The 18,161-nt window shown below is 35.0% G+C and overlaps 1 protein-coding gene across 5 annotated transcripts in view; it reads right to left on the bottom strand.

The window, feature by feature from the left end:
* Positions 1-18,161, bottom strand: part of SLC38A11 (solute carrier family 38 member 11) — a 63,127-nt gene that overhangs the window by 43,020 nt on the left and 1,946 nt on the right. For 4 of the 5 annotated variants that reach the window (XM_061135494.1, XM_061135491.1, XM_061135490.1 and 1 more), the window contains exons 3-7: positions 16,828-16,902; positions 10,906-11,040; positions 9,864-9,929; positions 8,550-8,656; positions 6,306-6,385 (exon numbers count right to left, since the gene is read on the bottom strand). In XM_061135494.1, the coding sequence (XP_060991477.1) occupies positions 6,306-6,385; positions 8,550-8,656; positions 9,864-9,929; positions 10,906-11,040; positions 16,828-16,888 (449 nt within the window). In that variant the 5' untranslated portion in view covers positions 16,889-16,902. Of the gene's footprint in view, positions 1-6,305; positions 6,386-8,549; positions 8,657-9,863; positions 9,930-10,905; positions 11,041-12,220; positions 12,314-16,827; positions 16,903-18,161 lie in introns of those variants that run through there. The other variant, XM_061135495.1, reaches the window with a different exon arrangement.

The raw sequence follows: 18,161 nt of genomic DNA, 5'->3' as shown, positions 1-18,161 counted from the left end.
GAATGGGAGATGGGGGGAGGTTCCTGAGGGAAAGAACATATGTGTACCTATGGATGATTCATGTTGCTGCATGGCAGAAGCCAACAGAACACTGTAAAACAATTATGCTCTGATTAAAAATAAATAAATCTTAAAAAACTTTAGATGACTATATACATCACACCTCTGGGCCGCACTCATTTCTGCCAGCATTAGCTCCCTACCCCTCCCTCCTCTCCTTCTTTGACCCAAGTAATTGTTTTAAAGGCAGATGATCACATGCTGCCTTATCTTGACATATTTTCTGCCTGCCCAGCTTGGGCTAAGGGCTCTTCCTGTTTCCATTGCACTGTGTAATAATTCTATTAAATATTGAATTGAGATTAAATGTCTGTTCTCTCCATCCACAAACTATAAATATCTGGGGTCAGAGACAGTGCTTTCTCGTCTTTGTAGCCTCAATATCTAGAAGAGTGACTGGTATCAGTTATGATATTTAATAAATGTTTATTAAGTGAAAGAACAAGCTATTCTCTTTTTGCTCTTTGGTTGTTGATCTATACCAGAGACCAGTCTGGGTTCTAACTGGAAATAACACACAGGGGACAAACTTCACTAAGGCAGCCATTTATAAAAAACAATTGATAGCAAATAGAATGAGTTCTTAATATTGACCAGACTAGGCCGCTCCTCCAGTTCCACTGTGACAGGGACTAGACTCATCTTTGAGAATAGATAGCCTTGCAGCTGTCTTTTTTCCTATTTTCATGCAGACTCAAGTCAAATGATGGTTCTATTTGTTGCTTCATGTTGGCATTTGGTCTGAGAACACTTAACACTAGTGCTCCTGAACCTGGAGTCAAATGGTATTTTAACAAATAAGTGAGCACATTTGGCTAGTATGGAAGTAGCCTTAGGAAAATTTTCTTGGCCAGAAAGTGTTTTTGTATGAAATTTTTATTGTCCCAAGATCATTTTTATTATCCCATTACTTCCATCTTCTCCAAGGATCACTTTACGATATGAGTTCCAACTTTTCAAGATCTCCTGGGGAACTCTGGCTCCATCTTTTGGCTTGGTCTATAACATGTTCAAAATCTGCTATGGTAAAAAGATATTTTTCAGACTTCGTAATAACTGAAGCCACTCATTTGTCAGCAGATTTTCATACATTGATGTTCTTAAAAGACAAAAGGTTTTGTTTTTTGACAAATTAACTTATATCTTAATTTTCTCTAAGTTAGCTTCCACTTATATCATTTGATTGAAACTCCTACCAGTAACCTGCTACCACTTTAATTGAACATCTATAGTTTGCACTATGCAAAGGCTACTCTTTCTTAAGAAAAGTATTTATTTCTTTATCTGGCTGCCTTGAGTCTTAGTTGTCATGTGGGATCTTTCATTGTGGCATGGACTCTCTAGTTATGGTGCATGAGCTTAGTTGCTCTGCAGCATGTGGGATCTTAATTCCCCAGCCAGGGATCACCACAGATTTTTAACCACTGGACCACCAGAGAAGTCCCAAGACTACTCTTCTCCTGGCATCAATGCCTGTAATTCCTTTGGGGTACCTTTTCTTCTACCCATAGCCTATGTGCTTTAGTTGAGCTGATCCTAGCCTTAGTTTCAAGCGTAAATACGTAACATAAACAGGAGCAACTCAACACAGGGCATGATCATCATGGGTTCTCATTAGAACCAATTCACACTAATACTTGAAGTGAGGTTTGAGGTTAAAAAAAAAGAGAGAGAGAAAGCTCCTTTTCTTTTTATGGGGTTGGACTTAAATAGATGTAGGCTAAGACTGCCATTGCCATCTTGTCACAAGGAGGGAAAATTCTTCAGAAACTAGAGCTAAAGTTGGAAACAAAGCCAAAAGATGAAAAAAGAAAAACTGTGATTCTATTGATTGAGCTCCTAAATACAACAAAATCTAATAATAGAAACAGTGTTGAACTTTATGAAGGGATAAATTCTCTTTTGCTTCAACCAGTTCTATGGTTTTTCATTTGCAATGAAAAAGGCAATAATTTATGCATCATCAAAAAATATCAGTGGTATTTGCCAGAACGAATCATTTCCTTTTCAAATATGTGATACTCTTCTGTCTTTATGATTTTTTTCTGATCCTTCTTTAATCCCCCCTTGTAATTCCTCTTTTTATGTAGCTTTAATTGTGGAATTTCAGGGTTAGAATGAATAAGGGGTTAACAAAACTAAAGTGTATTGAGATCCTTGGAAAACACATATTTTATATGTGTAAATACCTATTAAAAGTGCAGATATATTTGTAGGAAATTATGTTTGGAACACTGCACTATTGATTAAACTGTTGTAAAACAGATGTTTTATGAAGAGAAAATAGATGCAAATTTGGCCTGCATACTATTACTTCCATCCTGAATGTAAAGAACTGAATATTAGTGAGGCACAGAATGAAGGTTTTCACAGTGATAATGCTTCTGATTGTAGTTTGGGAAAAAAAAATAGGAAAACTGTGTTATTGCATTTTGATACTAGCACACTTTCTGGAAAGCAATTAAATTGCCTTGGCACCTCAGTTTTTAGAAAGCAAAAGGTTAGAAAATACAATAAAACTGAACATTATTTCCAAAAAGAACTGAAAGCCGTTGGACTGTGAGATATTTGAAATCATATCAAAAAGCAGAATTTATGGCCCTATGAGTTATGAGAAAGGAAATTGAATTGTGTGTTTTATTTTTAAAACACGACCACTAAAAAGGTGTTTCCATAGTAACAAGGTCAATAGCACTAGCCACTGCAGACCTTCCTCTTTTTCTGATAGCAGGTTTAAAGATCTTTTTCAAATACCACTTTAAAAGCCCTATGAAAAAGTACAGCATTTCTGATCATTCATCTGAACAAAAATGAGGAAAAACACACATAGAGTATTGAATTTCTCATGTTTTATGGATTATAGGCATTCTAGGCGGTCACATTCTCAGAAAGAAGCCTGCCTGACTAGCTACTACGCCAGCCCCTGAACACAGGATTTGATTAGCCTGACCGTAAATCTGGATAAACAGAAATTGTTTGCAGTAGTATTTAAACAGAAATAAAAGGCAGCACAGTATTAAAAACACACTTCTTTAACATCCAGATATTGGAATAGTTAAGTAAATAATCCCTGTTATTAGGAAAATTTCAAAGACTCAGATAAAATATGATATTAACATTAGAGGAAGGTTAAAACATACAGGTCACATATTGTTTACAACAGAAATAAATAGCTCTTTGGCCATAAAAAAATCAATTCATTTAGTGCCACCAGGAAGTGGCTTCTCCTTCCTCCTTCCTTTCTATCAAGATACAATGCACATATGACAGTTATTTCATCTTATTCCTCCCACTAAACTGTGAGTCCCTCAGAGCAGAGAGATTTTCTCTTTGTGTTCACAACAGTATCTCACACATTGTGTATGCAGAAGAAAATGAAAAAAAAAAAAGTGAAGGATGAATCATGAAAAATAATGGCACAACAGTTATTAAGATAAATAACACAAAATCTCTGGTCTATTTTTAGAAACGTGTCAGTTTAAATGTGTAATCATGATTTTCATCTCTTCAACTCAAGAAGCTCTAGATCTTCATTCACAGGCTCACAATCATTAAGGAATAAACCCAATTGCATGGCCCCTACATCAATTTCTTCAGAATCTCTGCAAGTGGGGGTCTGGCATCAGCATTTTTTAAAGCTACACAAGTAAGTCTAATATGAAGCATAGTTGAACATCACTGTTTTAAAATGTTCTGCTGGGGCTCAACTAATGATATTTATTTACTTCCACCTTTTAGCTACTTGTTTTTTCCCCCTTCAATATTGCCCTGTAGTACTCTATTTATCAAATCTAGAACACCTTTTATTATAACTTGATTTATTCTCTAGAATTCCTTTTCATGATAAAAGCTTCAAATAAAATAGCTGTCTCATACAATTTAACATTTTGACCAAAAATTATTATTGTATTTTGTTTGATATTGCTATTAGCCTTTTACGGCTCTGAATTCAGCTTTTGAAAACCAGACCCCAGTACAGTACCAATATAATAGATGTTATGGGCTTCCCTGGTGGCTCAGTTGGTATGAAATCAGCCTGAAATGCAGGAAACTGCCAGCAAAGCATAAGATGTGGTTTGATCCCTGGGCTGGGAAGATCCCCTGGAGGAGGAAATGACAGCCCACTCCAATATCCTTGCCTGGGAAATCCCATGGACGGGGGATCTTGGCAGGCTACAGTGCATGGGGTTGCAAAAGAGTTGGATACAACTTAGTGACTAAACAGCCGCAACCACAAATAATAGATGCTAAGTGTATCTAGTAGAATTTAATATGCGCTTTTGTGCCTTTATGCTTACATTTCCAAGGCCTGTAATTCCTTTTATACTCTTATCTATCTGGAAAATTCAGATTCCTCTTTCAAAACTCCCAGATCATATTTTTCTTTCTCTAGGAAGCCTTCCTTAATTCAGACTATTAAGGACTCTCCAGCACTGCCACTGCCCCTCATTCATGCTTCCATTTTTCACTCCTAATACTGCACTGTCATTTCTTCTTTTTAAAATAAATCCCTTCTCCATAGTTGATCATGAGCAACATGCAGTAGGCACGGCACAGCAAAACAGAAGCAATAGGCACTCAACAAGTGCTTATTAGATGAAAGAATATATGGCCACATTGAAGTGAACCAGGTACATTTCAAAAACACTATTGCTTTGGACTGAATTGTGTCCCCCACAAAATCGTATGCTGAAGCCCTAACCTCCAGTGCAATGGTGTCTGAAGATGAGGGACTTAGGGAGATAATTAGGTTTAGAATTAGTGCCTTTATAAGAGGAGACACCAGAGAGCTTGCTGTCTCTCTCATGGTCTGCCACTGAGGACACAGCAGGGACGCAGGCGTCTGCAAGTCAGGAAGAACCCAACAAGCTGCCAGTCTCCAGAAGTAGGGGGAAAAAATATCTGCTATTCAAGTTACCCAGTCTATAGTATTTTGTTCTAGCAGCCCAAAGTAACTAATACAACTATGACCTGGGACTAAGTTATTTGAAGAGAAGATTAATATAAATATTATAGAAATATTTGTACTCTTCCCTTTTATTGAAATCCTTAAAAAATCATTGCTTTTTGTAAAGACCATATGAAATAAAGTTAGTTCAGATATTTCATACTTTTTCCAAATAAATTTAAGGCATAATTTTTGATATTTTCCTGGTAAATTAAGAAGCCTGACATAAGCATATGTAGTGGAAAATGAAGTGATTTTGCAGAACAATGATCAGTAGGAAAAAAATGTTACCTTGAGGATGGCATTATCAATTATAGCTATTCACCAGGTTTTTTTTCTTAATAGGTAACATTAATTGAAGACCCAGCATGTGCCTTGTACTGTGTTAGACATTATGTCTTAAATTAATTTTGTCTTATTTAGGATAAAGAAAATATTTAAGGTATCACAGCAACTCCACAATGTATTCTTTACTAATTTATTCAACAAATATTTATTGTGCATTGTGGGAACCCAATTTTGTGTTTAAGGCCAATTTAAAGCTAGTTTCATTCTTGCATTCTCTTGGGACAACAGACATAAATTATCCAGTTCATCTGATAAATCTATTCTATAATCAAAGCATAAAAACTGTGTGGTTTAGATCAGTAGAACTTATACTTCAAATTTTACTGATAAGTAACATTTTTAAAATTTGGAGGACCAATGCCAAGTTTCCAACATTTTATTTGGCCAAATAATATAAAAAACAAATATTACTACCAAGTATCACTATCAGTTCACAAATGATAAAGCATTTTAATACGAGAAAAGAACACAATCTGAACAGAGAAAAAAGTGATTTTCAAGGAGACTATATTTCATTTAATAGAGAAAACATCCACTATATACTTTATCATTCTCATTTCAGCCTAGACTGGTGAAAATTTTGTTAAGAACAGATTCAACTCTGGGATAGACACAGAAATTTCTACCCTTTATCATCCTCTCCTTCTGCTATCTACCACTGCACTACCTTGTTCCTACTTCTCACTATTCAAAATCCCTTCCTTATTTTAATTTTTTGAGCAGGTTATTAAAATAAGTAAACATGGTTTAATTTCATCAGTCATGAAGGGCCCAAGGGAAAATGTAGGTCTACTTTAATGTAATTGTTCTTGCATTTCATCAAATACTAAAGTTAAACGATGCTTCTGGTACTATCATAACTTTGTATTTCTGCATTTATAGTATATCATCTGAAAGCCTAAATGATGGGTATAAATCAAATATCAACCAAAAAAGCAAAGAAACTTACATGTGTGGACCCAGTGAAACTACCCTTGCCACTACAATTCCAAGAATCAGAGTTGTTAAAACTGTAGAAATAAGAGAGATCTGCAAAAGAAAATGTAAAGATATAGCATCAGTTTAGAATAGAGACAATTTAATTGAAAATATTAGGTGACTTACTTTTTACTTGACTAAATTTATGTAGCCTTTAGAATACAATTCTTTAGTAGTTTATTCTTACCAATTGTTGTTGATAATCTCAGGCAGGTAAATTTTTATCAGATCATACTCTTTATTTTTTCCCACAAATAGAACAAGTACCAAATAAGACTGCTTCATAAAGTGAAGTTACATTTTCACTTTTTGTCAGGTTTTTAGTGCTGACTTGTGCTTTTTTTCGATCTATAATCGCTTTCTTGCTACTGTCTTTATCTTACCCTGGCCCTTCCTACACACCATCCCCCCACACCCACCCACTCACACACATTTTGGGATGCTTCTGCTTCTTCCTTTCTGCTTTCCAGCTCTATTAGTCCATTTTTCCTATGGAGTTTCGCCCTTTGGTCTGTCCCAGCGGCTCAGCGGTAAAGAATTCACTTGCAATGCAGGAGACTCAGGAGACATGGGTCCAACGCATACCAGTATTCTTGTCAGGAAAATCCCATGGACAGAGGAGCCTGGTGGGCTGCAGTTTGTGGGGTCGAAAAGAGCTGGACATGACTGAGAAGCAGCAGCTGTGCTTCCAGAGTCTCCTTTGCTACTTTCTCTCTCTTCTGTTACTATTTCAACAGGTTAAAATATAAACTGGCCTGTGTGTGTATGTGTTCTGTTCGCTCATTACATTAAATTTGTGTTTCTACTCATTTTTTTTTATAATGATTAAACACATTTTAGGATTTTTATCTGATAAGAAAAATATAACATTGCTTTATTTCACTTGATTGTCATTAATCTTATTTCTTGGGTTGTTAGTTTTAAACTAGAGCAGGTTTTATTACGAGTCCTCTGATCCACTGAGATATTAAGAAAAAAATCCCAAGGTCACACAGCAAGAAAGTGGCCGGAGGGGATTCAGATACGCAGCCTGACTCCAGATGAGTGTTCCTAACTACTCTGCTTTGCATTGGGAGATCTATTTAGATACTTCAGTATGACATTTGCAAGGGACATTTCGGGACAAAATGTTCAAGTGTTATCAATATGATAGAATATTAGCTTTCTTCTCATAAATGCCTTGCCTTTTGCTCTCGGAAGAAAGCATTTATGTCTATACTGAACATGAGAAATGGGAAATAGTTCATGTATTTCAGATAATTCACCAAAAGTCCCTTTTAATACATTTTTATTTATTTCTGGATCCCTGTTATGTAAAGAAGACAGCATGGGCAGAAAACTGGAATATCATCCCCACTCTCAGCTCTGCCTGGAAGGAGGGACTTCACCACTGTGTATACATATCAACATCACAGTGAAAAGTAAATTAATCAACTGTTGGATTTTTCAAAATAGATTGAAAAAATATATGACTCACTCTTTAAAAAAAATTTTGTTTTCCTCAGAATGCTTGGCATAATGTAGATGCAACACCAGTAACATTTTGGGTAAAATACAAACATTTTATGAGAGTGAGGGAGAAAAATACAGCCAGATAAAGGCTAATGTATACAGATAAGCATATATGGTGAGTTGAATACTTATTTGATTGGTTTTATTACAAATAAATCACCATTTTTCTTTAGCAGTAAGAATCATAAATATTGGCCAGATTCTTATTCAATCAATATACTGATATTTAAATTCACTGGATAAAAAATATGCAGAACATTGTAATTTAAAAAAAATAAGCCATTTATAAAGCCAATTTACAACAAAAAAATTAACTGATTCATTCTTACTTCATTAATTTACTTTTAAATTGTCTAAACTATCTACAAAAGATGATATTTTTTTTCAGTAAATAGACTTGGTTTAAATACAGTTCTTTATATTTTCTAAAATTAAAGTGTTCTGTCTGATATCAAAATATCTTCCTTAAAAAAGGAAAAAGAAAGGGACCTATTCATTTCATATTCATCAAGTATTTAATTATCAGTTCTCCCAAATAAGATAAACTATCAAACAAAGTTTACTCTAATACAAGTATAAGTAAACTAAAAGAAACTAAAGATGAATACTGTAATTAAGAATTTGGTCATATAGGGAGTAGTTTTACAAAGTTAATGCAAGTAACGTAGTGCATCTCTTTGCCTATTTAAAATGTAAAAATTACCTTTCCAAGCTTCGCTATATCTCGATACAAGGACAAAGGCAGAGTAAAGACAACCGTGGAAAGCACAATAATGAAATGGCGACCAATAAGCAAGTTTTCAGGATCAACTGAAATACAATAATGATTATATAGTGTTTATAATATGAGCAACACCAGTGACCCAAGTAGTCAAATATTTAATTATAAAAATGACAATTACTATAAAGTGATACACAAATGACAATTTTGAATAAGTTTCATAGAACCGTGAAACTTATTCATGGTTCTATGAAATAATAACATCAAGGATTAACTTATAACTCAAATAGTGTTACAGTATTTTGCATTCACATTATTTTAGTAGCCCCCAAATCAGGTTTCCTGCTTCTACCTTCCTTTGTCCCTTAAGGGTATATTTCCTACTGGAGAGCATGTGGCTTAGAAGAGGAACTTTCAAAACAAAAAGACTCACAATCTCTGAATTACTCAAATAGCCATGATATAGTGAAAGGATGAACGGGGAGGGGAGCTGTGGCAAATTTTGACAAGGTCTGTTAAAATGTTCACAGAGGCTTTTTCATAATCAAGTCAAACAGGAAACAACCCAAATGCCCCTCAACTGAATGACAGATAAACTGTTTATATCTATATAACAGAAAACTCCTCAGCAAAAAAAAAGAAGAAACAAAGTACATCAGTAACAAACCCCCAAACAAATTTAATCTACTAAGTGAAAGAGGCCAGAGCCCTAAAGGCTAGCTACTACAAGATGCCTTCTCCTTGGCATTCTGGGAAAAGGAAAAGCAGGACAAGAAGTCAGATCAGTAGTTCCCACCCGCTGGAGATGAGGGAAAGCTTGACAACAAAGGGGAATGAGGAAAATTTGGGGAGATAATGGAATTGCTCTGTATTTTGATTATGGCTGTGACTGTATGACTGTATAATTTGCCAAAACTTCCAAAACTATACATGAAAAAGGGTTAGGTTTACTACATTAAATTATATAGTAATACAAATAATGGGGACAAAGGTTAGCTTGCTTATTTAAGAAATGCTGTAGCATAAATAGTACATGAAAAATGATATACAGAGAGTTGGTGATATGTAGCATTTATGTAGCATAAATAATAATATTTAAATAGCTAAATTAGAACTAAACTATACATAAAGGTGGATTAATACTTTAGAATCAGATTGGATCATAGATATCCCTGGATATCTGAAGTCATCCAATTCCTCCACTTGCAAATACTTTACTTTCAAATTATTATGATTAATTATGAATAACTATATGAAATAATTAATTAATAATAATAATAAAATATATTGACGTACCTCCAGGGATTCTTAGGAAAACTTTGCTCAAAGTATCTCCAGTTATTATGTTGTAACTTATCATGGCTAAAAGCATAATTAAAACAACAGTCACCAATAAGTCATCATATATTTCACCTTGAATATTTTGAAAGTAATCAGTTATTCCTTCTATAATATTGGCATAAGCTTACTTTCAAATATTTATTTTGATTACAAATACATTAAGACTTTAAAAATAACTAGACAGCAGATTTGTGGGAGAATATCAATTTGTATTACAAAGATTTTCACTTTTATTCTTTTCAGAACATCTTTAAATAATAGTGAATTTTGGTAGGCATTTAAAATGCGATTTGTTGTGTTATTAAAGTTCAGTGTCCAAATACTCTTTAGGAACACACGTATTGCTCAAAGTGAGGAAAAATAATAGAAAATTGTGAAGACTTCAAAAGTAGTATTTGGGGGAAATATATTCTTAGCCTTCTGTAGAGACATAAGGAACCTGTGGCTTGAATACCAGCTTCTGTGTTATTAGTTTTTAAAATGAAGTCAATTTAGCCATTGGTGAATGTTAACACATTACTTATTTTAGAAATATTGGGTGCAAACTTAAAGTAGCATGTTGGCCTTGGACGTGACTTCTACAAATCCTTAGCTTTTCAAAAAAAATTTTAGCTTAGAAGAAATCTATTATTTCTCTCATTTACTTTTATTCCCAGATCATTCTATAGGGTTGGTCAAAAACATTTGTTTGGGTTTTCCTATAATAGCTTATGGAAAAATCCAAATGAATTTTTTGGCCAACCTAATATTCTTCACCAAACTAGGGAATCACAAGCATTAATCCAGTGAAAATCACCCTCACTTTATTTCAATTAAATACTTAGAAAACAGACCAAAAGGAACAAAAAAAAATGGAAAAATAGCTAAACACTCAGTGTGGAAAATATTTCAACAATTTGTATTCTTTAATGACTAACAACTATTCAAATTATTTTATTCAGAAATGTTGTGCATTTATGAAAGTAATTATAATATTCATGTTCATATTCATCCTTACCAATGAAAGGATACAAAAATTGTAGAACAGAGAGTAAGAGATATCCTGGAAAGCCAAAAGTTCTATTGACCAAAGACTGGTAAGTGTCTGTTCCAGAAAGGGCAGCTCCTTTTATCAATAAAATGAGGGAGAAATCTGTGGCAAAAATAACCATTAAACAAATGTCAGATTAGGTTTAATATAAAGGTTTTTTAAAAAATATTTTGACTTAAAAATTCAAGCTTCAAAGAAGAGTTCAGTGCTAAAGTAAATTACCATGGTAAGTCTTACTTTATTTTCATAAAACATTATCTTTTCATGAAACTGTATTCTTCCAGTTACATATTTTTTAATCAAGATGCAAATAGACTTAATATATCCATGCAATGAACTAGACAGAAGAGGGTATGCAGACTAAAGTTAAAGCTTCAGTTTTCTATTTCACTTTCCTAACATAACCAATGCAACAATTAATAGGATGTGGCTCAAATGTCCAAGCAGCAGAAGGTAGATTATCCAATATTTCACAGGCATTCAACGTGTGAAGACTGAGAATATAACGTGCTGTTAAACATTCAGAAAAAAGTAGATTGAGGAGAATCAGATAATTTGCTTCATAACAGAGTACAATTAATATCTTTACTTTATCGTTATTATGGTTAGCAGGCTACTCTAAGAATTTTTTTGAAATTTACTGTTTAGAGATTCAAGTTCCAATTTTAGAGTTGAAATTTGAAAAGTTACTCTCTCTCTCATTTAACTCAATGCTTTTTGAATACCTAGAGAACAACACTGCAGCAGTACTGGGTACACAACTATGCAAAAGGTATGATTCTTACTTTTTAGTGTTGCTCATATTTCTATTACAAGTGATTTTTTTTGTCTTTTAAGTTATTCGGAAATGTATTAGAGTACAAAGAAGAAAATACAAATCATCGCAATATCATTTCCACCTTGATTCTCTCACGTCTTTGAAATTTCTTTTAACAAGTTCATCAATGAGCTCCAAGTTGATAAATCCAATTGAAACCTCTTAAATATTAATTGTATTTGCCTTTTCAGTAGCATTTTCCTTTCTGACACCAGTTTCTCTTGGATTTCCTTCTACCTTTTGAGCCATTTATACTTAGTTTTTTCACCAGTTTCTTTAACTCTTCCAAATCCTGGATTCTGGGGTTATTTTTTCCTTACTCTTCCAGATGTCCTACTGTGATCTTATTCATGGCCATGACTTCAATTTTCACACAGATGTTAGTAACTCCTGAATTTGTATCTCCAGTCAGGAATTTCCCAAAACTCCAGATTTCTGTATCTAGCTGTCTAGTAAATATTTTACCTTGAAGATCTTGTAGGCATCTTGATTTAGGTGTCCAAATTCTAATTTATATATTTGTCCTGGAGCCTGCTTCTGCATTCATATTTCTCCAAACTGTGAACAGTATCAAGAGAAACTTGAGAGTCACACTATATTTCTCATTATCCACCACCTTCTATTTTCCTTTGGTCACTAAATCCATTAACTACTGCATCATAGATTATTCAACTGTATCTCCTCATGTCTAATCTCTAACCTGCTTTAAGGGTTTACACCTCTATTACTTCTTGCCTGGATTACTGCAAACACTCCTAATAGTTCTCTCATTCACCATCTTCTCCTTATCTACTTTCCAGACTTTTTCTCTCTTGCCAGATAAATATGACCACAGCATAAATTCGACCATGTCTTCTGCTTAAAATCCTCCAGGAAAATCCTCTAATGATTTTGAATAAAAATTAACTTTTTCATAATTTTTCTCAGAAAAAAACGTTCACTAGCTGTGGGATCTTGAATGAAAGTCTGAGTCTCATCTGAAAAGTAAGGCAATACCCTAACCTTGAAGAGTCTATGAGGATGACGTGATGGTATTTAAATGCCTACCACAATGCCTGGCATGCTACAGATGCTAACGGAAGGAAAACTTGTGCTATTTTTAGTTTTCTATTTTCTATAGGCTGCATGTGATGTGAGAAAAAGCATTGCGTTTGGAATCTGATGAGAATGACAGTAATGATGATAACCACAAAAACACTAGCAAATACTTAACAACACTTTCTGTGGGTAAGCCTTTTCCTAAATGCTTTATACTTATTGACATGTTTAACCATCACTAAAACCCTATATAGGTGCTATTACAATCCTCCATTTGACAGATGAGAAAAGTGAGGCACAGAAGCTTAAGCAAACTGCTAAACATCACAGGGCTCATAAGGAAAAGACAGGACTCAGACCCTGGTAGTCTAGCCCCAGAATCCATACATGCATTTAAACAAAATCTCAACTCTGCTGACCATAGGCAAATCATTTTAACCTGCCAAAGTCTCAATTTCCACCTTCATAAAAAGTAGAACATGCACACCTACCTCATGGAGTCAGAAAGATTAACATTACCATCAGGAAATGGTAATGATTATCATTACAAGGGAGGCTTCACAAATGCCTCTGCAAACCTCTCTAACTTTGTATATTCCCTCTTACCAACATCAACCCTATACTTTAAGCAGACAGAATGACTTACACGTTCTCTTTTGTATTTCCACATTTCCATCAGCTTAAAGCATCCTTCTATTTTCTTTGCTCACTCACATTTTTTCATAAACAGTCAGTGAAGGGGTCTTTTCCTCCCCAAAACATGCCTGTTCCTTCAAGGCTAGGTTAAATGCCAGAATCCTTATTGTCACGTACATATTTATATTATGGTATTTTTTTTATGAAGTATCACAACTATATGCTTTTTTTTTTCTGCCTAACATACTACATTGTAAGCTTCATGTGGCAGGAAAAATGTTCTTTATTGCTATAATGGCAGCAGTGTTAGTAAAACTCTAGTGAATGAATCAATGATCAGCAAAGCAAGATTGCTAGATGTCTACATATCTGATAGAAATTTAATATGATAAGAGACCTAATAAATAAAATTTAAAATATTCTACAAGCACCAATGACATAGTAATTCATCCTATATCCTTTGTTTAACAGTAGGAAAAGCTTCACATAAGAGTTGAGTAGTGTCCTGAGGATAAACAGGCTTTTACTAGGTAGAGAAGAAAAAATAATGTCAAGCAGGGGGACTATCCATAGGTAGTCAGTGTGAAGGCATAGTCTATATGTGGGTAATGGGATCATACAGAATGGCTAAAATCCAAGTCCCACACAAGGCGGTGACAATGACAGGGTGAAAAGAGAGGTCAGATGAGTAGGGGTTGAGACTAAAAGTGCAGACTGAGCTGAACCACGGAAGAATTTCAATGAAGTTTTTTTTCTACGGTCATAACAAAGTCTTGGAACATTTTGACTTGGGAAATAACAGATCAGGCTGAGGTTTTATAAAGATAACTCTTTCAGTAATACAAAGGAGAGACCAGAAAAGATATAGATAAAGATATAGGCTAAAGGCAGGAAAATTAAACAGCAACTTACTGGCCAAGGAAGAGAATCAATGAGGACTCGTAATAGGAGGTAACCAATTTCACAGATGCTGTAAAGTTTTGATGAAGAACTGTGTGCTTGGAATGAGACTGCTGAATTTTACAAAAGTTCAAAATGTATTGCTTAAAAGTAACAATTTGCTAAGAATTTAGTATATAATAGATGCTTTCATTTAAATGTAAAATATAGGCTATAAATAAATCTCTCAAAAGTTTTAGGAATCTCAAATATCAATCATTATAACATTTCCTTTCACTATAACATTTTGATCTCACTTTAAATATATTATATGCAAATCACAGATAAACCATGAACGAATCTATGTTACTCAACAGGTGAATTTTCTTTTACATCGTTACACAGGCTTAGACAAAAAAATTATTTTTCTCTAATCAACAAATATGAGAATCTTAAAGCAAATTAAAAATCATTTTCTGTAAATATTTACAATTCTTTCTTCTTCCCCAACATTTCACAAACATGAAAACAGAACTTAGAAACACCACTTGTTGAACTGGACATATCTCATTAAAAAGACAAAGGCCTTAAAAAGACAAAAGAATAATTGTAGAGATAAACAATTGTATAATTGCAGTGTCAATTTAAAGAACAACTCAATATTATAACCCTATTTGTAGATTTTGCTCTTAAAATCCTAATTAAGAAACAAAAAAGAATCATAGTCTACAATTATTTTTTTTTTGCTTCTGCATGGTCATCCTTTATTTATCAAAACTATGCAAGAATTTTCATCATGCAACCAAATTAATAAGATTAACTAATTTCCACTGATTAGTAATTTCACAATATATGACTTGGGAAAGGCCTGCTCATAGACACTGCTGTAGGTTTATATACAGCATCAGTTGAAAAACATTCACATCATGATCTGTGTATGTATAATGTGACTTTGCTTTAAGAAACTATTTATTCTCCTCAAGTGCTGGTTGAGATTTTAGGTGATATATATTTAATTTTTTTTCTACCTTCTGGTTTATGATGTGTGCAAATGTTCACAGTGCATTTAAATAAGCCATGGTTATTATGCTTGGGAGGAAATTAATTATTTGTTCGTACTGATTCACTGGGAAACAGGAAATTAAAAACAACAAGGGTAAATCCTTGAATAGGATTTTTTTAGTATGCTAAATGTTCTCTTGAATAAAATAAAAATTAAATACCAGCAACTCTGAATAAGCACCAAGTTATAGATTTCCTATTACTTAAGCTACAAATTAAGAGCTGTAGAAGCTAAAAGCAGCTTAGGTTTGGGGGGTTGGGGGTAGTGAGAAGACAGCAGGGAGGAAGGGAGTGTAGGTTCTGCAGCAATCTTCACTTTATTCCTCAGCCTCAGGAAAGATGGCTGAGTTACAGGCTGGTTTTGGAAGACTGAGATTTTATAGGGAATGGCATCTTAGAGTCTCCAGAAGTAGAGCTAACACAGAGACTCTAGGGCATGGGATTTGAGGCAGCGCTCTCAGGAGATGGAGAGTGAAAAGATAAGCCAGGTGCACACCGGAGGCAGCCCAGCCCTGCGGGGGTGGCGCTCTGCAGCTCCAGCTGCACCACACGTGGGTCCCTCCTGGAGGCAAGGAGGCCAGCTTCGGGGTTTCCAGCAGTCATTTGGGGAAATGATGGCTGCGATTGATAGCCTCACAGGAAGGCGACACTCTTGAGGCCCAGGTTGCCTCTCTGCAGAAGGGGACCGCTGAGGTATTTTGCATCACCTGGTAAAAGGTGATCACACAGAGCAGCCCACAGCAGCCACCTCTACAGAGGTGGGGAGGATGGTCTGTGTCACAGAGACCCCAAGGCAGAGGAAAGCCTCTTTGTCATGAGGGGTACTGGGGGGACGACAGGGCAGGGGTGCGAACAACAGTGAGATAAGATGACTAGTTGTAAAGCCTGTACTTAGATGGGGAAGTGGCCAAACGTAGGTGTAAATGAACTTATCACATGCAAAGTGGGAAGCAGGACAAAAGGGATACAGAAGTGCCTTACTGCTGCCCTTGAAGACTGGCAGGCGGGGTGGTGGTGGTGTGGGGACCCCCACTGGCTGAGAACCTGGGCTCTTGGTGTCACCTGCATGAACAGAGCTTGAAAAGGTTGTTCATTCATGTGCACCTGTCTATATTTTTTGTAGGAAAGGAATTCCTGACATCTATATTTTCAGAGTACAGTCTCAGCCTTAATCAGTCTTTAAAATGACTCCTCCACCTACCACTATTGGCAAAAAGTGAAAACGGCACATGAAAAGGATTTAGGCCTAGTAATATACAACATTCTTCTAATCTGTTCAGAGGATTAGCAAGAAAAGTAAATCTCCTCAGTCATAAATGTCTAAATTCTTTAGGATTCCTTGATGTACTTTTTAGTTAGGAAATTCAATTACAGGGGACGTGTACGTGTGTGTTTGTGTAAAACAATCATTGCATAATTTAAGTTGCAGGAATAAGCAATTATATAGTAATTTTTACCTGTAACATATGAAACCCAGAATAAAAGCAATATTCCCAGAGGAAAGCCAGCTTGCTTCATTGAATAAGGCAAACCTGGAAAAAAAATATGCGCCACCCATCACATTAATAAAACATACAAATAGAGAGATTTTTCCCCAATTACTGTATATAATAGGTTAAGAATATTAACATATTTATATGAGATAGTTGTAAACAGTGCATATGAATACTAAAGTTAAATGTTAACATATTAATACTTATTTCAGGATCAAATGTTGTAAGTTAAGGACATGTCAATAGAGTGAGTTTATGAGGTAGAAGAATATGATAAGAAAGCATCAAATGAAAAACAGATGCCAGTTCACACAAATAATGTTCACTTTAGGGTTTTACCAGAATCTGCCTGCAATGTGGGAGACCTGGCTTCAGTCCCTGGGTTGGGAAGATCCCCTGGAGAAGGGAAAGGTTACCCACTCCTGTATTCTGGCCTGGAGAATTCCATGGACCGTATAGTCCATGGGGTTGCAAAGAGTTGGACATGAGTGAGCGACTTTCACTTTCAGGGTGCGGGGACACATGACCTAGAATATGTGGGGAGTAGTGACCCAGAGGTCTCCTTACAGGCTGGCTGGGAAAACAGAGACAATGATGAGTATAGAACGTTTGGGGGACTTCTCCAGCAGTCCAGTGGTTAAGACTTCACCTTTCAATGCAGATGGTGTGGGTTTGATCCCTGGTCAGGGAGCTAAGATTCCATACACCTCCCAGCCAAAACACCAAAATATAAAACAAAAGCAATACTGTAACAAATTCAATAAAAACTTTAAAAATGGTCCACACCAAAAAAAATCTTAGGGGAAAAAAAAAAAGAGAATAGAAAAGTTATGAGATTCTAGGAAAGACTAACTCTGGGGTCAAGCTCGGCAACTCTGTAGGAAAAGGAGAGGAAAATAAGAAGGCAAAGGTATTTTTTATAAAGCTGAAGTGAGTATATAACATTATTTATTATGAACTTTTTTTGGGGGGAATGGGCAATTTTAAATTATGTATAATGAAACATTTAAAATAAAATGTACATAAACTATTTCCACCTAGAATGCTTTATTCCCTGAAAACCTTCCCCTTTAAAAAATCTGTTGAGCCTAATTAAGAGGTACTTTTCAAGACTGCTGATATGGATCAGCTTAAAGTATTCATATTAGGAATTAACTCTGGAATTCTGCCTACACCTCCACGGCACATGCAGGCAGAATTTCAAACAAGTCTTTGCCCCTACTTGCTATTACTTTGCGTCAGTTCCTACATTTTATCTACCATATGAAAAAAATTGTCTATATATGGAAAGTAAAATC

This window comes from Dama dama, chromosome 33 (genome assembly GCF_033118175.1).
Source record: "Dama dama isolate Ldn47 chromosome 33, ASM3311817v1, whole genome shotgun sequence".
In the NCBI taxonomy this organism is placed as follows: domain Eukaryota; kingdom Metazoa; phylum Chordata; class Mammalia; order Artiodactyla; family Cervidae; genus Dama; species Dama dama.
The sequence above is the reverse complement of the archived record's forward strand: the minus strand, read 5'-3'. Positions and strand labels throughout refer to the sequence as shown.